Raw genomic sequence first — 22842 nt, 5'->3', positions numbered from 1 at the left:
TTCGCTGACCACAAAGTAGTGTTTTCATTTTACTAAAAAAGGATCTTTTCAAAGATATTTACAGTTATTTTGGTAAGATCCCAGTCCCATGAAGACACCATCTGTCTCATGTATTCTGATGGGACTCTCGCTAAGTCCAGTCAGCGTTATTGAATGACAAGCTCCCTTTTGTTTCCAAGGTATTCATTTAACCGCCAGTTTTCTGTATTTTTACTTAATGTCACATGGAGGCAGTTTAATGGGAGTTGGGTCGCTCTGTGGTGTTTATAGGAATGCACCCTAAGTCTGCTTTTTTCAATAAAAAAATTAATGAAAATCATAGGTGATTATGAGGTAAAACCACTAGACTGGACAGTGGGCAGTAGATCCACCGTGTTAAAAACTTCTATAATAAGTCCTTTGGATGTAGCTGCCTGTAGGTTAATATGTGGCAGCAGGCAGCAGGAATCCCCCCTCCTGTATAGTTTGTACAGTGCAGCAACCCTCTGTTTTCAATGCCTTGTTGGAATTATTCTCAACTTCCAGAAAACTTGCCTTGATTTTTTTTCAACAATTCTGCACATGTGGTAATACAATATTATGTCATTCTGCAGACATAAAAATCCCCTTTTTCCTGCTTTGTTTACAGACAGAGGTAATTTCTAGGTGTGGATATCGTGTCTGAATTATTCTTAATTTCCTGAAAATTTGCAACGATTTTCACAACATTCATTCCATCTGGTTGTAGGAGGTATTATAATTATGTCATTTCAGCGACAGACACCAGGAAATTCTGTCCAGCTTATGCAATCTTCATGGTGATGTTTATCATGAATTTTGCATGATAACAATGTATTGATTATACCCCTTTCCATTCCCTGGATTTTTCCCGTGTATTTTGCCTTCATCATGATGAGGCGCTCGGAGAATATAATGTCATTAAAAGGGATTCTCCACAACAAAATTTAAGGATTGACATACAGCTCAAATTGGAAGAACATCTTGATTGGGTTATTTATTTTTTTTCTTGAATTTATGTTAATGATACCAAATTTGACCGAGTATTGATTATCATAAATTACCAGATTGTCCTGTATGCATAATTTTGATACCCTTTCTTTTAAAAATATAAATTTGATGTTGCAGAAAATTGTAGGTTAGACCAATTCATGTTAATTAATTTTAATAACTTATATAAAAAATGAGATGATGAATTAATTTTTTCTACAGATGCCGTGTATGTAAATTTGTTGTACTTCTACACAGAAATGGAGGTCTTCTAGATTAATATGGGAAGTCAGGTGTTTGTGAAAATTTATAGAGATATTTGCCAGGGAAACATGATCCTGACCCCCCACCCCCACCCCACACACACACACACACACACATTCACACACACACACAGACACACATCAAATATAGTCGTGTGGCTTAGAAATGTACTTTTTCAGAATTTTCTGTATAAAGTCCATTTTAATCTCTGATTACAAGACATGATCATCACAGAATTGTCTCAAAAGTAACCTCTGAAGACATGAAAATTGTTCAATAATTCTTCAATAATTTCTTTATATTTGGAATTTGACATATCCTTAAGTTTATACTGCAAAAGCTTACTAAGTTCACACATGGTTTTCAAAGAACAAAAGGCAAATTCCAATTAACTTTTTTTTTCTTAAAAATGCATTGCCCTCCAAATTTCACCCCTTTTATTGTCTCTTTCAATAATTATAACAAGAGAGAGAGAGAGAGAGAGAGAGAGAGAGCACGGAATATGTTCAGAATTTTATTTCGGTTGCTCTAAATTTAATCCAAAAATTCAAAATTCAGCAAAGCAGTTAAAGAAGAATCTGAGATAAAGTACCAATAAGGGCCATTAACGTAGCCTTTACATATCATTTCCATTTTTCATTTATAAGCCAATTAAATAAATTTGATAATTTTACTGGTGATAATTGATTACGGAGTGTCAATCGTGCAGTACTGGAATTCCTCCCTCGCACCTCAGAGGCCAAGTTATAACTGGCATATGATCTTTAATCTAAACTTTCGGGACAGAACAGGGATAGGCATCGTTTGGTGAAATCATATCCACAAAGGCGCAGATGGCCTTGCAATCACATCCAACCCTGAAATATGATTAAAAATGTGAAGGAACTTATCACAGAAACTGAAAAATTGCTTAAAAGCTATTGAGATTTTTAAAAATAACCACCATTGGAAAACTGAGTCAGACTTCATTTGGAAATTTATTGACCTAACTTCATTTGATATTCACAGGGTTGAAAAATCATGGGTGATACCACTATCATAAGTTGAAAGAATTCTCGCCAACTTTAGTAAATATGCCCCACATTAAAGGGACACTAAAGACTTTGTCTGAGTTGACGTTATCCACGAAAAAAAAAAAAATAGGAAGATTGCTATAGGAATTTCCCATGATAAACAGACAAACCAATGAAGTTAGATAATTACTGAAATTATACATTAAGAAAAATAATTAACTGAACAGAATATAAAAGAAAAATGGAAGTGAGTACATACAAACACACACGCCCTTGGCTCCAGCATTTGTCTCCTATGTTGTTATCATGACAGGGGCTAAGAACGGTGTTACAGTCACTGCTAGAAGTACTGCTAACTGTAAGTATAGTAAAAAAATAATATGAGAGGCTGCATAGAAAAAAAGGTATGAGTATCCATGATACATATTCTATAGGAAAGTTGGTGGTGATTTATATATGTTACATTGCCTCTAAGTTGAAGAAATCCCTATTTTAGGCACTGATACCATAATGAAATTTAAAAGAAAACCATTTGATTCAGACTTGCAGTAAAAGATTTATAGATCTGAAATACAGCTTGAGTTGGAAAACCAGTCTTATTGCATTCCAGTTCTTTGCAAAATGTTTATTTTTCACTTATTGGCATTTTCATCGTGGGACTAAAAACTCCCACAGATGTCAAACCATATGGTAGTAATATTTTCTAAATGTCCTTGTTAGGTACAGTAGATAATTAAAAATTGGTGGTGATTATGCTGTTAATCAATGTGTAATGTTGCATCAAAACTGACCCAAAAAATTTTGTGCACTGTCACCACAAAAACTATGAAATGAAAACTGTGTTACTGATTATTTTGAAACTTGTAAGAATGATTCTTGCTCAAATTTAGAAAAGCAGCTTGAATGGATTATTATTGTATTGAATTTATGTTATATATATTATTGTGTGTGTGTGCATGAAATTTTCCTTTTTACTCATTCTGGCATTTTCAATGTGTGAATTTGGCCTCTCGTGGGACTTAGGTCTTGTGCTAGTTACATATTTCTAACAGCGTTGTTACCTGTTGTGCATTGAATTAAAATATGGTGTTATGGCCAATGTATTATTGTATCAAAACAATTAAATTTTTTAATAATTTTTTTAATAATTAGAACTAGCTAATTAATGGTACAAGCAATTCTTATCACATCTGCTGTTTTAACTATTTTACAATCAAATAAGTTTTCCTTGTGAAAACAATATTCTAAAATCAAATAAAATGTTTTTGACAATGTTGTGAGTTTCTATATTTACCTGTCAGTCCATTCTCGCAATTTGTGCAGGTCCTGCTGTCCACCAACTGCATGATACATACTGCAACAAACAGCAACATTACCAGTCTCACAGCCAAGTGCATCATGGTCATAGGATTGTGTTAGTCAAAACACGCAGAAAATTGGTCACAACAAACTTATATATATATATATATATATACCTGACGGAGTAATTAATAGCCTGGTTGTAACACATTTGAAGTTGCACATTCTGAATTGATGTAGTTGTCTGTTTTTCAGAAATGCAGGCCGTTCACAATGCCAGATGCACTGCCAAATTCGAAAGCGCGTGCAAAAAGCTTAATGATCTTATAAAAACAGAAAAAAGTCACATTTGAATTGAGATGAAATTAGTGGAAAGTTGTAGTTGTCTGTTTTTCAGCAATGCGGGAAGTATACAATGCCAGATGAGCTGCCAAATTTGAAAGTACGTAAAAAAACTTAATGATCTTATGAAAACAGGAAAAGTAACATTTTGAATTGAGAAGAAATTAATGAAAAATTGTAGTTGTCTGTTTTTCAGCAATGCATAATGATCTTATGAAAACAGAAAAAGTCACATTTGAATTAAAATGAAATGAGTGGAACAGTGAATGCATCAGGATGGCTGTGAGAATTTTTGACACGGCACCTCTTCCCCAAATGCTGCAGCTTCTGTTGATCATGAGGTAACAGCCCAAATCAAAATTTTTGATAAAACTGTCTGGAAAAGCCAAGAATTTGCAAACATAGAAGCGATTGGATTTTGATGGTGATTAGTTAATTAATCAGTTTACTTTATAATTAGAATTGAGCTGCCTTGGGGTGGCTTATGCTCTCTGTACAGACACATCTGTGTCTGTACATACTGCCATTGCCTGTGTCTGTCGGCATCGTCGTTGGCATAATTGTCGTGCACTTTCAGTGTTATACAAATAAAATGAAAACCTTTCTACCTTTTGTCTTTAAACTTACAGAACTGATGAATATTCATAAAATACATGTCAAGTTCGAAAATCGGCCTGATTGGACCATTTTTTCCAAAAGTTTTCCTCAAGTTGATCATTTAAAAAATAAAGTAAATTGGTCATTGTGTATTATGTAAAAAGTATTGAAAATGAAAATAACACATTTCAGTACTTGGCATCTTTAAAGATACATACGAACTGACAACGGTGGAGCGTGGATTCCCATTAACACATATAAACCACTTCTACTTGTTTCTTATACGAGTCAAATAAATTCGACATGCAAAAGGATAAACTGAATAGATCCCTCGATCAGCTGTAAAAGAGCTTTAGACTGCTTCTTTCTTTAAATTTTTGGTGAAAAATTTAACCTACTTTCATGACCTACTTTTCTGCCCATTGACATACAGCATAGAATGCTAGCAGAAAAATCTGTTCAAACATCATTTTTAGGTAAAATTATACAATGCCTTTAAGTAATTCTCTTAGTTATACTACTTGAAACTATATGCTGGCATTTGGTTGGCTTTTGTGGCAAAAAATGGACTTTGTATGCATCTTTAAGGTATGACTTTGAATTTCCATGAGCCTATAGACCTTTGCCAGTTACTTTTTTAAAATATTTATGTTACCTGCAGTGCATATTTTATAATTGATGGTGATTATGAGCTGTTAAGCATCATGTTACATTGCGTCAAAATTGATAAAAAATATTTTGTGTACTGCCACTACAAATGGAAAACTGTTACTTATTTTTTGCAACTTACAAGAATGATTGACATACAGATTATTATTAATTATATTTTAGTCATAATGGCAGGGGAAGCTCTTTAATTGCTTGACAGCTTGCTGCCTTGTTTTAGCTGTCTTAGTGAAAACCAATTTTTGGACGCAAGCTCCACTGTGTTAAAAACTTCTTCAATAAGTCCTTTGGATTTAGCTGCCTGTAGGTTAATATGTGGCAGCAGGCAGCAGGAATCCCCCCTCCTGTATAGTTTGTACAGTGCAGCAACCCTCTGTTTTCAATGCCTTGTTGGAATTATTCTCAACTTCCAGAAAACTTGCCTTGATTTTTTTTTAATTCCACACATGTGGTAATGCGATATTATGTCATTTAGCAGACGGATAAAAATTCCTCCCGTCTTTCCCTGCAGTGTTTACAGACAACGATAATGTCTAGGTGTGGAAGTTGTGTCTGAATTATTCTTAATTTTCTGAAAACTTGCCACAATTTTCACCGTGTGGCAGTAGGAGGTCTTCTAATTATGTCATTTCAGCGACAGAATTTCAAGAAATTCAGTCCAGCTTATGCAATCTGCATGGTGAAGTTTATCACTGATTTTGCATGATGTTCTTTTCCATTCCCTGGATTTTCCCAGGAATATTTTGGCTTCATCATGCACAATGGGGCACTTACAGAATATTATGTCATTAAAGGGATTCTCCACTCAATCACTATGGTAGTGTTTGCAAAAAAGGGTTTATCACAGATTTTTTGGCATAAGCAATTTGAGCAAAGAGGTAAATTTTTTTATCAAATGAAGGTGAATTATAAAAACTGAATGTGGATCACAAAGGGGAATGGAACATGGTTTCTGATAAGTGGAAAAAATTATAAAGCATGATGATTGTTCTGAATCTAAATTAAAGTACAAAAATCAGTTGTTAAATGTCAGTCACATCTATCAAAAGGACCGTGATAGGCTTATTAACTCCATCTTGGCAAAAATTCTCAGTTTCATAGAAAACCTCTGAAGTAAAAAGAAAATTGATGTCTTGTTAAAACATTACCTTGCCAAGAAGCTATTTCATTTCTTGGCTCAAAAACGAGAAATTCTCTGTTTTAGTTGATGGCAAATGCCATTATCTTTGACATAACAATATTATGTAGAGAATGTTTCTCAAAGAGCTAATGAAAGTGGAGAAGATTAGCTGTGTTAGGGAATGACTGATGAGTGCACTATAGATGGAAATTATAACTTGGTGCTTCATGAAATAGATATACTAGTATTATGTTTGATCAAGTATAACCATCTGTATAACTGTATTTTTTGTAAACATAAGGCCAAAGACTTACCAGTCTGACCTGCCATCTACAAGTTTTCCTTCATTTTGAGAGAGAGTGAGGCCAATAGTCCTGTAGGTTTTTTAACCAATTTTAAATCACCTGGTGAGGCTGCTGCCATCTAGTGGGTCACAAACAAACTACCATGGGCAGATGGGTTGACAAAGCCTAAACTGCAGATGGAAAGATTCATTTTATGACTGATAATAACTTTTTTTTTCAATTTTTTCACACTACCAGTATTGTTATCAGTATATTTTTCAGCTAAAAATCGAGAAATTAAAATGGTCCTATGGAAACCAGTAATTTTGAAAAGAAATTCTTCATTGGACTGCCTGTGCTCTCGAAGCATTTTGATTGACGGATCATAGTTTTATCGCAGCAGACCAGGTGTCTATCAGTGGACACCAGGCCTGTAGCAGATCTCGTCAACCCTATCTGGTGACAGGAGACAATCATGAAAACTGCAGGTGACAAATCATAATGGACAGCATAGCATTAATGGGATTAGAGGGCCACTTTAACACACAACCATGCATTTCAAATATGAATATGATGCCTTTATCCACATTAGTGTATTAGTTTGCTAGTTTGTCACTGAAGGCCTAATGGGTGTTTTTAATATGCCATTACCTAAATCTACTGATTATTCTCTTCAGCAGGTTTTTTTCTTATGCCCTGCGGTTCAGATGTTCTTAGAACCCATTCCCATACCTAGTTTGATCTAGCAAGATTGACCCAACTCTGAGGGGTTGCTTGCTAAATTGCACTCAGCTCAAGGAGCTCTGATGTCTGGCACGCCTACTGAAGCTGTTAAACGATAGTTAATTACTGAAGTAGACGTGCTAGACATCAGGGCCGCTTGAGCTGCAGGCAATTTAGCAGGAAACTCCTTGGAGATAAGTCGATCCTGCTAGATCGATCTAGGTATGGGAATGGGGTCTTACTATCAGCTGACCTCTTTGTATACTGGACACAGTAAAGACATGCGGCTAGTAGAGAGATGAGTTTCCAAAACTTGGGGGGGTTTCTTCATGTAGGTTCTTGCATAAAGAATGTCTATAAATTAGAAATTCAGTTTTGTTTAGCTAAAGATAAAGGGTATCCAGATATAAAATCTGGGCAAAAATATACTGGAAGATTTATGAAAATGAACAGCATAGTTTAAAATTTGAAAAAGATTTAGAAGTTGAAATTAAACTGAAGAGAGATTTTTAGGTGAAAAGATGTTTAGTTTTCATTATTCAAGAGTGAAATGTGGGACTTGGATATTAACAGGCAGAGTTTTTCATAGCACGAACAAAAAAATGTATGTGTTACCCTTATCAAATCATCGTGTGAAAACACGCATTTTCAATTACTTTACTGCTACCCATTAAGTTACCACGTGTGCTTAGATATCACTAGCCCCGGGTGAAGACGGGACTGGAAAAAGCTGATTGCTTAATACATCTAGGCTACTACACCTTTAACAAGAAACATTACCAAGCTATATTTAACATTGACGACAGAAAGAGAGAAATTACTGATGTAAGTTTCTTTGTAAGTTTTGAAAGAAATGAAAATGGATGACATCTGTTGATGATGGAGTTGTTGTTTTGTTTTATTTATGTATCGTCTGGTAGATTGGATGCACATTTATGGAGACTGTTTATTTATGTTGGTGAACTGAATTGCATGCGCTAAGGTTGCAGGGTTTTTTCCCCTCATTATTTAGAGAAAGAAAAAACTGTAGATCACTTCTGTAGTTAACTCCAGTTAAATAATCAGAATTTTCAGAACGAGACCTAATCCTGGCAAATATGTTGAAATTTGTTCCAAGAATAGAAACAATGCTGTTATAGTTTGTACACAACCTTTTGTGTTAATAATAGTGTTATTCTTAATTTTGTCTATTATTAATATTAAATTCCTTTTATATTGTACATAATCACCATTTCTGTGACAATCAAATTATGATCTCAGATCAAAATGACTGTTTTCCCATAATACTTCATTCCAGCTAAAGGTGATCTCATTTTCATATATACCCTTCAACTAAAAAAAAACCTGGCCATTTCAATGGTCAGAAAGTTTTCATTTATGATAGATCCAGATATTTGATTTACCTGTTGACTGTTTGGTCTGTTCACTCTGACAGACTTGATCACATCTGATTACCTGTTTAGGTGGATCTGTCATAAATGAAAACTTTCTTACTATCAAAACTAAGATCCAATGAAACCATTTTCACAACTGACCTTTCCAAGTAAGAAACAAATAAGTAGATGGTTTTACCTTTGTGGGCAATTGGAACCCAGGGTACATAATACAATCAGTTCAATTACCCACACCCCACCCCCTCCCCCAGTTGATCTCCTCATAATGCCTTCTTCATCACAGTCTGCCCACATATATACCACCGATGCATATTCTTTATTCTTATTTTTTAACAGCAGTGTGGGCTGAAACAACTGGGGAATACTGGGAGATCTTTTCCAATCTTGTTTGATTAGTTGTTCTGTGAGGTCTATTACTTACAAAATGAAGTGTAATCCCATTTGTAGGAAAGGTTAAAGCCTGCTTTAGATTTAGTCGATGGAGTTGGTGTGCACTCCCAAATTTTGGTGAACACACAAAATTTTTATGGGTCTTTCACCCACATTGTTTGATGGGACAACTGATAAGATAGAAGCTATCTCGGGCCCGTGGCCAACAATTTCAAAAGGGGGGTTCTTTTTCTGAAAAATTGGACCTTTTCCAATGAAACCTTTGTGTACGTAGATCAAAATTTACCCAGAATGAACCTTTTCCTGGCAAAAGGGGCGATTCTTTCAACCCCCCCCCTCGAACCCCCCTGGCTACAGGCCTGTATGTTAAGTTCTTTCATTTATTTTTTTACTTATCAGGTTCCCAGAAGTTTTCAGACTTGCAAGACATGTTTCTTGTGTCTGCTTAGCAATGGCAGACTAGTTGTTTTGCCACAGCCAGGTCTGTTAGGATACTTAATCTTTCTCTAGGGACACTGGTGATTAACCTTTCCAGCTACTGCACCAGCTCGGCTCACGCTTCTGTTTAATTATTCCTTGATTGATGACTGAAGGTAGAAACAAAATAAGGCAGTGCCAACAAAACGTTGACCTTAATCTGAGAACATGTAATCTGGAATTCTGCTCCTCCACCCCCCCAAAAAAAATAGAAAAAAAGAATTAATGGATGATTAAATAGAATTAAAAAGTGAAATTAGCATCGATCCCGTATGAATTATGTATAGTGGAGAATTCATTAAAAGGTGTATATATTTGTACTGAAGGATAGGTGAAATGTTTTTTCAAACTTGGTAAGGTGAGAGCAGTCTGTGTCTGTAGCCAGTGGTCCTACAGTAACATTTTGTTCAGACCAGCAGACTTTTCAGAATGTGTGGATTTTGTAGTGTGACATGGCCATTAACAGTTTTCCTACAAGTTTTCAAAAAGAGCTTTCAAATATGTATGTATGTATGTATATATGTATGTTTGTATGTATGTATGTGTTATGTAACTGGTACATGATAATTCTAAATTAAAATAAAAAAACTTGTGACAAAATCAAGGTATTGTAATATTTATATTATTTAAATGGAGGGGGTAGGGGGGATGACCAGTCTTAAATATATTATTGGGACCAGTAGATTTGAGGAAACTGGTGGTCCAAATGGCCAGTAAGCAGAAATGTTCATGATACAGACTGTAAAACACTCCAGTAGTAAACTTGTGGTTAGGGAGCTAACATTTTGCCACCATAATTCAAGGCCAGTAGTTTTCATAGACACAGCAAGAGGGCTGTGATCACTTCAGAAATTTGGAAACTGTTTGTGTTTCTCAGCATGCTTCCAGCAAGGTGGTAATAGAGGCCTGGGTTAGAACACAAGGGATGTTTATTGATCTGTATTACCTGAGGAACACCTGTGAACAGCAGGTCTGAACTGAGAGGAAGCCAGTTGATGAAGACTGACAGGTTTCTGGTGTATACTATTACTCTGTGATGCTTGATAAAGGGAGAACAGCTAACTACATGTACTTCTACACTCTCCTTACTGATGTCTTTTGATTATATGCTCTCTGTCTCATACACACAGACACACTAAATGCTTCTACTCTCCTTTCCACTTTCATTTGAATGCTTTCAGTCACTCCCATTTCTTCTCTCTCTTTCATTCTCTGTCTGGTACACACACACACACACACACTAATGACTAATCATGATCTCTTTCCCTCATTTGATAATTCACCGTTTTTCTATGCCCTTTTTCCATCCACCCTACTCCCCCTTTCTCATAGTTTTATTGTAAACTCACTCGCGTGCATTCATACATGCACAAACAAGGTCTACCAGTATCTTCCAGGTAAAATAGACTGTTTTAATTACAGCACCACCTGTCCAGGACCACCAAGAACCAAACTGGTTCTTTTTGCTTGTAATCAGAAAAAAAGACAAATAACAAAATTTATTTATTTACAGTTTTCTTTTTTTTTTCCCCAGCCGTGGTTTGGCAGAGACAGGAATGCAAGCTGAACATGCATTACGACTCCGGGTTCATGTTATACTCGGCCAACACAGAGAACGACAGCAACAAACCCAACCTTCTGTGGCATCAACCGTTTGAGAAGCTGCGCATGTCCGCAGATGATGGTCATCGCTTGTTGTGGTTGGACTTTGGAGATGGAGGTGAACAGGTGCATATATATATTTTTTTTTATTCATCTTTTTAGAGACTTGCATTTTTTTCCAGATATTTAGGTGAAGGTGCTTTGAATAACTTTTTTTCACTTTTAAAGCTTTTTCTCAATGTAAAGGTGGCAATAATGCTGTCCGTAGTTTGAAACCAAGAAAAAATCAGTTGAAAAACATTCTGTAAAGATTGTATTTTTAGAATGTGTAAAAGATGTACCTTACTTACAAGTTGTGTATGTGGTTTATACTTTGTGGAACATGTACTTGTGTGTGACATGTGTGTGTGCAAGCTACACCACGACTAGATCTTCTGTTTTTCTGATCTGACATGGTACAAAATAAAGTGTAATCAGATAAAAATAGTTAATTTTGTTCTTCAGGAGCTGGATCTACAGAGCTGTCCCAAACCTTTGGTTTTTATCCTTCACACATTCTTGTCTTCAAAAGTCAGTAGACTGGGCCTGGTGGCATAACCTGGTGGTGTAACCCTGGCAACAGTCACCGAGCAACATGGCTGTAGTTATGGCAATCCTTGTTTTCTATACTCTTAGTAGACTAGTGAAAAGAAATGAATATTTTCTTTGAAGAAATCTTGTCTCAGTCGACACTTTATCACAATATCAGTCTATTATGTGATGGGGGTCAAGGTCATACTAAGGTCAAGGTCAGTTTCAACCACACCTTAGTGCTGAAACTGTTTATTAAAGGGACTGTGGTTGAAAATCGGCAAACAACATCCAAAGAAGGGCTTATTTTAAAACAAAATAGGACCCTGATTATGAAGAATTTCTAAAAGCCTATAGGTTTTAATGCAGACTATCTAGTCTTGTACAACTCGGTCATACCATATATGTTACAATTGTGAAAGTGGTACATAAGTGGTACATAAAATGTATGTAGTTTGTAGTCTTTCTGCAAACATTATTTTGCTGTCAGAGGAACTGTTTTAATATAATTATGTATACATATGAATTTTACAGTAGATGAGAGAAAAAGATTATGTATGCCATTTGCTGCAAAGAAAATAAAATATCTTTGTAGAATCATTGCCAAAGTTTGTGGGGATCCTGCTGAAATGGTTACCATGGTTACAACACTGGAAACCGCCAAGCCAAACTCAGCTGCACAGTGATGCAAATAAAAAACTTGTAAATAGTAGACAAAGTGATGGTCAGTTTTCATGATTATCTCACTTGCAGAGAGACTGGTTGTTGGGCTTACCTGGCTGGTTGCTATGGTAACTAGCTGAAAGCAACAGTCCAAATATGGTCATCACTTAATTTTTAGCTGGTTTAGATTGTTGTTTTGCAGTGTCATGATAATATAGGTCATTGATACAGATGGTGTTTAGCAATAATTTGCTACACAAATAATGATATGCTTCGAGTTCCCACCAAATTTATGTGTAGTGATTTATTTTTTCATTTTTTTTTCACTTCGAGTAGTTTGTCAGTGGTAAATTTGCAGCGGATTTTTAGATAAAATTTCTTTTTAAGATAAAGATAAGTTTACGTCACGACAGTGTATTTATTTATTTTCAAATAAACCCAGGGGCAATTACGAAGTATGTTTTAGTACCAGTGACACTGGTTTTACACTTCGTGTAGTAAACATATGGGACTAGTCCAACACGTGTCAGTTCGCCAAATAAGGCACCTCAGTGTTAGAGTTTCAAGAAGTATTTAACAGTATTATTTATGGAATATTTTAGATAGATTTGGTGCAATAACTTGCAGACTATTCATGCAGGAAACTGAGGTCATCAAAGCAAATGTGAAACTTGCGTTAAGTGTCAGTCCTCATGCCTGTAAAATAGCGAGTAAAGAATTGATGATAATTTCACGAATTATTAATTGTTACATGAAAGTGATTATGAACAGATTTATCCTCTTGTTCTTGTTTGCATAAAAACACAGAATTACAGTTGATAAGGGAGAGACTTAATGTCAAATGTTTTAGAAAAATTTTAAATCATGATATGCCATTACCAGAGCAATGTGAAATGTTAGCATTAGATTTCATTCATTTATAGTGGTGGAAATTGGGATATTTGGTGAGGGAGGCATTTTCTGTCCATTTTGTCAGTTGTTAGTACAATCGAGGGGTTAATATACAATCATGAAGTAATATTGATCAATACGTAGTCCACTCAGTATTTTTATGTTTATGTCAAGACCGTATCAATTCATTTGGGTTCATTCTTCCCATCTTTTTTTCTAAGGGAATGGGTAATCCCCAATATAAACAGTGAAAAAAAAACTTGCAGTGAATTATTTAGCATGTCATGAGATACACTTTACACTATTGTAAAGAATGTCACAAACTGTTATTTTATTTATTCATTTTAATGACATATGGTATTGTTAACAGGGGACATTCGTTAATGCCCAGACATTACTCACAGTTCATGGATGTGAATTTCTCTTTTTTTTCTTTTTTTTTTTTTTTAAAGAGAAAAGGAAGCTGAAAAAATGCACAGTTTAGAATGGGATTATGTCCAAATTGATTATGGGAGGGGTCCAGATTTTCATTTAATCAACTTCCTCTGTTCTCATCCTTCACTATTACTCAATGGTTAATGTGATACAAGCGGTTGTTGCAAAGTCCTGCCCTTAAGCAAAAGTTCAACTAATAAATTCAGTTATAATTAAAATCCACTCCTATTCGACCTTACCAAGGTGGTAGTCTTTTTATTTTATTTTTTCCTTCTCATTTAATTTTATGTAAATGTAAACTTTATTAATAAAGGCAGCACATACAAATTATGTTTACTCAAATAAGATACAAGCATAAATTAGGATTTTTAATTTACATTTAAGTGTAGTTATAATATTATTGATTTATGTATAAAATGGGCAAGGGATAATAGAAGTGAATCAGATATTTGTTTTAATGTAATTATATTTTAGTATATCTTTTAAATTCAGAAATGCACTGAGAACACAGTGGAGATCATGGCTTGCAAATCAGCACAAAACTTACTCAAAGTTAAAAAAAAAACAAACTACTATAAGATATTTCAAGGGAACTTGGACCATAATTTTTCATTTGAACTGGTCGAACCTTGCATTTGACACATTTTGTTGATTTCTTTATCATTTAAATGTTTGTACTATTTTATAGAGAAGGGTTTAATATTTATGTTTTCCCGTCTTTGCCATTGGGCATCTATCAGTGATTTTATCATTATGAAAATCTTTCAATGCCTGCATGTTATAAATGAAACAAAATGTACAGAGGCCCCCGTCCTGGACACTTTTGGTCTAATAAAGTTATTATCAATGGTATTACATGTTTTAAATGTCTTTTGTCGTTTTTCTGGTCAATATTCCAAATACTGGTATAGAGCTCTTGCTAAAGTACAACACCAATTTTTATGTACGAACACGCCGTGTGTATCTCCCCTCCCCCCCCCCCCCCCCCCCAACTCTCCTTGCCAACACCATGCCAATTGTGCATTTATTAAAGTAACTCCAGATTGCAGGCTCAAAGCCAGCAATTTCAAAGGAGTTTTGTTTTTTCCAAAAAAGTGAACCTTTTACCGAGAAAGCTTCGTGTACAAAGACACCCCCCCCCCCCCCCCCCCCCACTCAGCCACGGGCCTGTATTGAAACCAGCAAAGCATTTATGCTTTCAAAAGTGCCGTTTGACAAAGAACAAAGAGACCACTTGATGACAATGGGCTTGACGTTATGAACGTGTTTAATAAAGTGTAGCAAGTTGTAAACGTGTCTCAGAATCGTGCATGCTTGCTGCCCCCCCCCCCCCCCCACACACACACACACATACACACACACACACACTCCGGACTCCGGGGCCTTTAGTTTGTCTACACTCGACCACAAAGTTCAGAAACATCGTTATTTTGAATAATTACAAAATAACCATATGAGATACAGTAAATTTTTTAACCAAATATTGATGGATGATGCACCCACCATTCGTAACTTTTTTGGTCGAGGGTAGTTCTAAATACGCAAATGGAGACAGTAGTGGTCGAAAAGTAGTGGTAGAACATGGGTTAAATTTTAAGGTACACATAAACATCAAAAATTCTGCTGTCTTGTTGGCAAATTTCAGTTTGCCACTCTAATGACATTTACAAATAATTACTACAACAGAGATATGAAATTTTTATATATTTAATTACCTTCATCGGTGTCTGTACACATTGCTTTTAGTCACGCCATTACTATCCGATCAGAAATTATTAATGCATTTCACCGGGATACAATTCATCATCAAACGTTTTTTTTTTTTTCAAATGACCACGAATTTTTATTATCTATGTCACTATTATCAACGGAGATACAGAAGAAAGTGGACGCGTTTCAAAATCATTAGTACCAAGGAGTTATAACTCCTTGTTAGTACTTTGCATTTGACTAGGCGATATAGAACATTTCAGTTTGTATTACTTCACAAAATGAATCTGCAGGCACTGTATGACACAATGACGCTTTTTCTTTTCGCTGTGATTAACCCAGCACCTTGCATTGCTTTACAAGAAATGCTTTTTCAAAAAGAAGATGGTTTCAGATTGGCCAACGGCTCTTTCAGTGGTGCGCCGCCGGCAGCTTATCACGTAGAATCAAAATCACATTGCGCCTTCGTCTGTCTAAACCTAGGACTTGCGAAGTGCCTCTCTGCAAACTACCATAAGGAGAGTAGTATTTGTGAAATGAATGACAAGACGATCCACGATGACGATCGGACTGTTCCTGTTGCTGACAGTGGCTGGGTTTATCTAAACCCAAATCTAGGTAAGTCGACAAAGTGATAATTCCTTTTTATATAAGTAGATCCATATCTTTACTTATTTACTGGTTATATTCAATTATCTCTTTAGTTTTCAATATTATCCAGATCAAAAGGTCTTTCTGAAAAATTATTTTTAACAAGCCGTCGAAACATTATTATTATTATCATTATTATTATTAAGAGTCTGAAATCCAATCTGTTCGGTAGACTTTACAATGCAATGTGAATAAAGAATTTATGAAAGCCTAGTAAAAGAAAAGAAAAAATTGTTTTAAACAAATCGATTTAAATAATATAGAATAATAGGGGTTAATTCATCAAATCCCTTTAAAAAGTTATAAATAAAAAATGTATTCATAAAAAGATGTCTTGAACTCCCTTTTAAAACTGTCCAGATGGGCTATCCTGTGTAGTAAATGTGGAAGTAAATTCCATTCCTTTGGTGCAGCACCTTTATAAGAATCTTCACCGTTTGTAACAAGTCTAGCTTTACATGGTGTTAAAAGCAAATGTCCAGGAGAGTGTAACCATTTTTAGGGGAATTTTAAATCAGACATACATTTCAACCGAGCGTGCATTCCCAGTAACGCATATTTATAAACCGCTTCTACTAGTTAGGCCACACTTTTTTAATTTTATGGATGACATCCTGCGCGCGCACGGATTTTCGCCCGTTCTCCAAAAAAAAAAAAAAAAAAAAAGCCCCCCCCCCCCCCCCCCCCCCCCAGCACCCAACGAAGTCGGTTGTCGCAAACGTTGTTATTGAATTTGCAAGGAAATGAGCTTTCTGCGTATGCGTATTTTCGCCACGTGGAAATGCGGCCACTTTGCTGTCAAATTCATCTCTGGGTTACTTTCAAATTACACAACAATAAAAGTCATCAAGAGAACGGGCGCCATCGTTTTGGATTGGTATGCCATTGATATTGGGCATGGAGATATCACCTTTTTACAATTGTGCGAAAGGCTGGCGGCGGCCGAAACATTTCTGTGAAATTCTGTATAAAGCAGCACATTAATACCAGGTTTTCTGTAGCGAAAAAAGGGTCGACAAGGGCGTCGAGGTATTTGGTGGGCTGAAGGTCGGACAGGCCACCTGACAGTTTAGCTGCTTCGTGTGAGTTGAAGTTGACAAAATGGCATCGTCTGAAATGACCTTTAATAGATTTGGTAGTATTAAGCATATCTTTGCATCATTTTTTAAACATTTCTGTGAAGTGTTCAAAATGTTTTAATATTCTGAGAATACAAATAAAGACGCACTGTTTGATTGATATTTGTTTTATTGATTGCTATACCAAATGAATGCATGAAATAACCTTAATAGATTTGGTAATATGAAGTATATCAATTCATCATTTTTTAAACATTTCTACGAAGTATTCACAATGCTTTAATATTTTGAGAGCATGGATAAAGACATATTGTTAGTTTGATACGTGTTTCTGTGGTTAAATTTGTGTTTCCAGCTGTGTACTGACAGCATTCCTTTACTTAAGCAGTTTTTTTTTTTTTTTTTTTTTTTTTTTTTTTGGACTGTTTTTTTTTTTTTTTTTCGCCCTCTCGCACCGATTTTGGGGTACCCAGAGGATGTCATCCATAAAAATAAAAAAGTGTGGCCTTACTAACACGACTCAAATTAAGTCGACATGCCAAGGGATAAACCGAATAAATCACTTCGTTCAAAGATCACTTTTCGGGCAAAAAATGAAACGATATCCTTTGGTATTTGTCTAAGTAATAGTATTTGAAACTATATGGCGGCATTTGGTAGGGAAGATGCAGAAGATACAGACACTGTTATGCTTACTTTTGCTTGACAGTGGACACAAGTATGTGATAGGTTAGATATTTATTGTATAATACATACAGAAACTGGAAATTTTAGTATGAATTTTCAAAGAAAAAGCAATTTTTCAGGGGTGGTTGGGTGAAGGATGTGCGTTTTGAAGGCAAACCGTTTTAACGTTAAACTTAAAATCAAAATTAATACATAAATTTGTTAATTTGTAGGTCCACCACAATCACCGGCCATTTTATCCATTACCCAAACGCAGCTCTACACCATATTGGTCACCTGGGTGGCAGGCCATGATGGCGGCTTTGACCAAACCTTTACCCTAGACATAAAGGAGGCTAGTGATGACGATAGTAACTACGTCACCAAACTGACCTTGGCCGACCCAGGTTACCGCAATAATGTGACGTCACTTCTAGCAGATCTAAAAATTGACGTTAATTACGCATTAAAGCTGACGTCAACCAGTACCAAGCCCGTAGGGGTCAACAACGCATCGGTAACATCCAAGTTCACAAATGGTAAGTTCTCGGCATTTTGTCTGACTCTTGACTATTAAGTGGTTTAAGAGATGAATTAAGAGACTGATTAAAATGGACATTTTCGCAAATGTTGACGAACTCGAAATACTTAAAGTAGTAGACTTGTTTTATGTTGTCGTTTTCACGTGTGATGTTACAATGTGATAGGTGTGGTTTCTTTAACTTTATACCATGCATTCCGTTTTACCGGTACTAGTACACCAATAAACTTTTAAAAGTTATCAATTGATGTGTCTCGTTTTCAAAATTCGTGATCATGTAACAAAACAGTTAAAGGGGTAATAACTGTTCCTTTTGGCCAAAAAAATGAATTTTCCTGGAGTAAACAACAATTTTCCATACTTACAATGGTTAATGAATCCTGTCTACATTCAAAGTTAGTCCCTGATTTTTTTCTAAAAAGTTTTTTTTTTTTTTTTTGTACTAATCTCTTAAGAGATTATTACAGAATATAGCCATCTATGGATGGCAGGCTCAGATATCGGAATAATAGCTATAACTGCTGTTTTTGTGGTAAAATAGAATATATTATATTTCTATGAGATGTTTACAATGTTTTTGTTGTGAAATATAGACATCATACGAAGATCGAGTTATTATCCCTTTAAACACTGTGTCTCGACCACTGCTTGGTTATGTTCGACTCGCCCAAAGTCAACAATTGTATTTTCTTATATATAATATTTTATTATCTTATTAGAAGGCAGAAAGGACTGTGCACAACTCTACAGGAGTGGTGTGATGAGGAACGGAGTGTATCAGATTCTCCCGGCAGACAGTGCAGATTCATTTGAAGTCTTCTGTGACATGACCACTGATGGAGGAGGATGGACGGTAATACTTGAATTTTAACTTTTATTGATTAACCTTGTATTAATTATGTATTCGTTAAGTCATCATCATTTCTGTATTTGCTATTGTTTTTATATATATTTTGATTTTCTAGTGGGCTTTTTTTTTCGGAAACTGTCAAGTCATCACGTTAAGGGTTTTAATTAAAGATGCATACAAAGTCAAATTTTTGTCACAAAAACGGACCAAATGCCAGCATATAGTTTCATGTAGTATAAATAAGAGATTTACCAAAAGGCATTGTTTAATTTTACCCAAAAATGATGTTTGAACAGATTTTTCTGTTAGCATTCTATGCTGATTTTCAATGGGGCAGAAAAGTAGGTCACAAAAGTAGGTTAAATTTCCAACCAAAAATTTAAAAAAAGGAGCAGTCTAAAGCTCTTTTATAGCTGATCGAGTGATCTATTCAGTTTATCCCTTGGCATTTCGAGTTTATTTGAGTCGTATATGAAACTAGTATAAGTGGTTTACATGTGTTACTGGGAATCCACGCTCCACCGATGCTCGATTCGTATGTACCTTTAAGGACAGTTGGGCCTATGATTAATTTTTTCTTTCTATTTAAACACATAAAACATGAGAAAATTAATCGCATCGGAAATATTTTTATTCTTTTTACCTTTCAGTTGTTCCAGAAACGCATGGACGGTTCCGTGGACTTCTACAGAGACTGGAATGACTACAAACATGGCTTTGAAAATCTGAGCGGGGAACATTGGCTAGGTATATCAAATTTTGAATGAGAAAACTGCTAATAGGTTTAATAAGCCTTATTTGTGCACTAGCATTTAATTGCACCCAAAATATGTCCAATTTAAAGATTCGATAAAATTGGTGCCATACTATTTACCTCTATAGACCTAATAATTTGTAAGATAATTTATAATTAGACCTAATTTTTGTCATCTCTACGTATTAAAATATTCTCACCTATAGTTCCTTTAAGAACTCTATTTTTTAACACAAGTCATTGGTCAGAACATACCAAAATGTCCAAAACCATACACACTTCACAAAGATGAATGAACACATGCAAATGCTTTGTCTCAGGCGAAGACCGGTTTACCTAAATGTCTACCTAAATGTCGCCCTATTCCAGGTAATAACAAGATGTATCTTCTCACCTCCCAAGACGACTATGAGCTGCGTGTCGACATGGAAGACGCTGCAGGCATTTGGGCCTTCGCCCAATACGACCACTTTGGGATCTCATCGGAAGCGACAAAATACCGGCTAAAATTGGGAAATTATTCTGGAAACGCGGGTGAGTACCTTTAATAAGTGCTTGTATAAATATGGTAATAAAGACAACCTAAGACGAAATCACTGTAACATTAATTGGCAGCATGCCGACGAGAAGCTACGCCGAATGGAAAAGTAATGTCGCAGTGGTCTAGTTTGACAAGAAGTCGCAAGCATTTTCGTAAAACACATCAATTTCTCCAAAATAGCCATTCTTTGATTTTTTCCTTAATGCTTTAAACACAACCTGTAAAAAAAGAATCTTACTCACAACCGCATGAACAGTGCAGTTATTGCTTGTCACAATAATTTACAGGCGATTCCCTCCATGCTCACCGTGGGTATACTTTTGCAACAAAAGACAGAGATAATAACGGGAACTGTTCGCAGACATTCAAGGGAGCTTGGTGGTATTATTCTTGCCATTCATCCAATTTGAACGGTCAGTATCTCCTCGGACACCATGAAACATACGCTGATGGCGTCAATTGGTATGGTTTTAGAGGAACTCACCATTCCTTGAAGACCACCGAGATGAAGATCCGCCCTGCTGACTTTTAGTTGAGCTCTGGTGTCTGTCTGTTTCAAATCAATACAGCGGGCAAAATTTGGTCATAATATTAACACAAAACAATTAAGAGTGTTTCAATTCAGATTTAACCTGTTATTGCCTACTTTGTCCAAGGTGAATCGAGTATATTGTGATTCCAAGGAAAACATGTTATTGTGAATGAAAATGTATGCCCTTTCGCCTCACCTTTACTGCCGTTGCTGTTGCTGTGTCATTTCAGAGATTATATGTAAAATTATAGAACATTTGACCTATTGTACTAAAACTTACCAAACTGATCAATATAAATAAAATACGGGTCAAGTTCAGTTATTTTGCTTGAAGTATGCAGTTTTTGTGTACTTTCAAATTCCACAGAATGGTTCTTTTAGTGTAGGACTTGGAACTCTCATGGGCATGAGCAGTATGCTGTAACAGTTTATGAATATCCTCAATACCTTAAGTATATTTAAAAAAAACTGGTGGTGAGTAAGCTGTAAAGCATTATGTGAGTTTGAAAGGCAGCCTGATTATATTTTTTTCTTGAAGTTATGCATCTTTTCTGAACTTTATTTTCACAAATTGGCATGTTCAATACGTGACTTTGAAATCCCGTGGACGGAAGCTCAGTGCTATATTAACATTTTCTGAATGTCCATGATACCTGTTGTACATAACGAAAAATAAGTGGTGATTAATTTTCACATACACTAATACAACTTTTACCATTGCTTTCATTCAAGTGCCTGAAAGATCACCACCACACCGTGACTCAGCTTAGTACTAAAATATTTTGTCATAATTCTGCTGTTAAACATTTTATATTGACGATTGCCCCATTTTGTGCACTATCAGCAGAATTTTTCGTCTTTATTTTTTGTGTAATGCATTTTTTTTAATCAGTTGTACTCAATGGCATTTTTAATGTATAACTTTTATCTCTGAAAGGCTCAAGGCCCTCTGCTGTTACTTATTCTAAATTTCCATGTTACCCTTGGTGCAAAGTTAAGCATCATGTAATTGACAAACTAATTTGTGCGTTTTTTTATTATTATTTATTTCTGTACAATTGACAGCTTTGCTGCCTTGTTATACAACATGCTCGTTTGTCAAATCCCTCTTGTCTGAAAGCAGGGCCGTAGCCTGAGCAAAATGCTAGGGGGAGCATTAAGCGGACACGAGGGGGCGAAGCCCCCGAGGGGGGAGGGTGTGGGAGGGGGTGTCCCCCTCCCATGGTGTGGAAAATTTTCTTTAAAAACTGTATGTATAATACTGCATTCTGGTGCATTTTAACTGTTATTTATTGGTCAATCAGAAGTCAGAAATTGTGGGTTCATTTTGCCATAAGTACAGTCATTTTTTCAACACAACACGCCAATTGGCCTGGGGGATAGCTCCCTCAGGGAGGGTGAGCTTTTTGGCATGAACTGAGTTGGCTAAAAACAGTGCACCTTTGTAAACAGATTGTTGAATGATTGTCTAGTGGTCATGAGTGCCTTTTCTCACAGAATTGATACCAACTTTGCAATTATTTTTATACCTTTGCAATTATTTTTTTTTGCACCCCAATTTCCAGGGGGGGGCAGCTGCCCCCCCCCCCCCCCCCCCCCCCCCCACTTTCAAATAAAATACCATATTTCAATTTAAGCAATCTGAAACTGCATATATTCAAATATGAGGCTGTATCATGTATTTATTTTATTTAAAGTTTTACATGTAATTTTTGAAGCAGTTACAGAAAACAAACAACTCTATATCTCAATGCACATTAAGCCACCTCAGTAAGGGCAGGCTACTAGGTCTTCAACTTTT

General features: G+C 35.7%; 2 protein-coding genes and 1 long non-coding RNA gene across 3 annotated transcripts in view; 2 read left to right on the top strand and 1 right to left on the bottom strand.

Annotated features, from left to right (window-relative positions):
• Nucleotides 1–14569, top strand: part of LOC106173166 (beta-1-syntrophin) — a 30638-nt gene extending 16069 nt beyond the window's left edge. Inside the window, exons 5-6 of the mRNA XM_087011011.1 lie at nt 11091–11284; nt 11663–14569. Coding sequence (XP_086867137.1) covers nt 11091–11284; nt 11663–11755 — 287 coding nt within the window. The 3' untranslated portion in view covers nt 11756–14569. The remainder of the gene's footprint in view (nt 1–11090; nt 11285–11662) is intronic.
• Nucleotides 1765–3726, bottom strand: LOC147762323 (uncharacterized). Its single transcript, XR_015333903.1, has 3 exons — nt 3559–3726; nt 2524–2620; nt 1765–2108 (listed from the first exon to the last, which is right to left on the bottom strand). It is a non-coding gene; the product is annotated as an uncharacterized LOC147762323 (long non-coding RNA).
• Nucleotides 14570–15712: 1143 nt separating the features above from the next.
• On the top strand, nt 15713–22402 carry LOC106179375 (ficolin-1-like). The gene is made up of 6 exons (XM_013562986.2): nt 15713–16045; nt 18057–18362; nt 19084–19217; nt 19865–19961; nt 20338–20502; nt 20797–22402. The coding sequence occupies exons 1-6, from the start codon at nt 15736–15738 to the stop codon at nt 21039–21041; spliced, it is 1257 nt and encodes a 418-aa protein (XP_013418440.2). The 5' UTR covers nt 15713–15735; the 3' UTR covers nt 21042–22402.
• Nucleotides 22403–22842: the final 440 nt, after the last annotated feature.

Source organism: Lingula anatina, chromosome 4, assembly GCF_051362555.1.
Source record: "Lingula anatina isolate TDL-2025a chromosome 4, LinAna3.0, whole genome shotgun sequence".
NCBI classification, from domain to species: domain Eukaryota; kingdom Metazoa; phylum Brachiopoda; class Lingulata; order Lingulida; family Lingulidae; genus Lingula; species Lingula anatina.
Note: the sequence above shows the minus strand (reverse complement) of the source record. Positions and strands in the feature narration are given on the sequence as shown.

What these genes read in the sequence shown, in the direction of transcription:
- LOC106179375 (XM_013562986.2), top strand. Translation starts at nt 15,736, where the DNA reads ATGACGCTTTTTCTTTTCGCTGTGATTAACCCAGCACCTTGCATTGCT. An exon ending in TTATCTAAACCCAAATCTAG is followed by an intron (nt 16,046 to 18,056) that starts GTAAGTCGACAA and finishes GTTAATTTGTAG; the next exon opens with GTCCACCACAATCACCGGCC. An exon ending in AACATCCAAGTTCACAAATG is followed by an intron (nt 18,363 to 19,083) that starts GTAAGTTCTCGG and finishes TTATCTTATTAG; the next exon opens with AAGGCAGAAAGGACTGTGCA.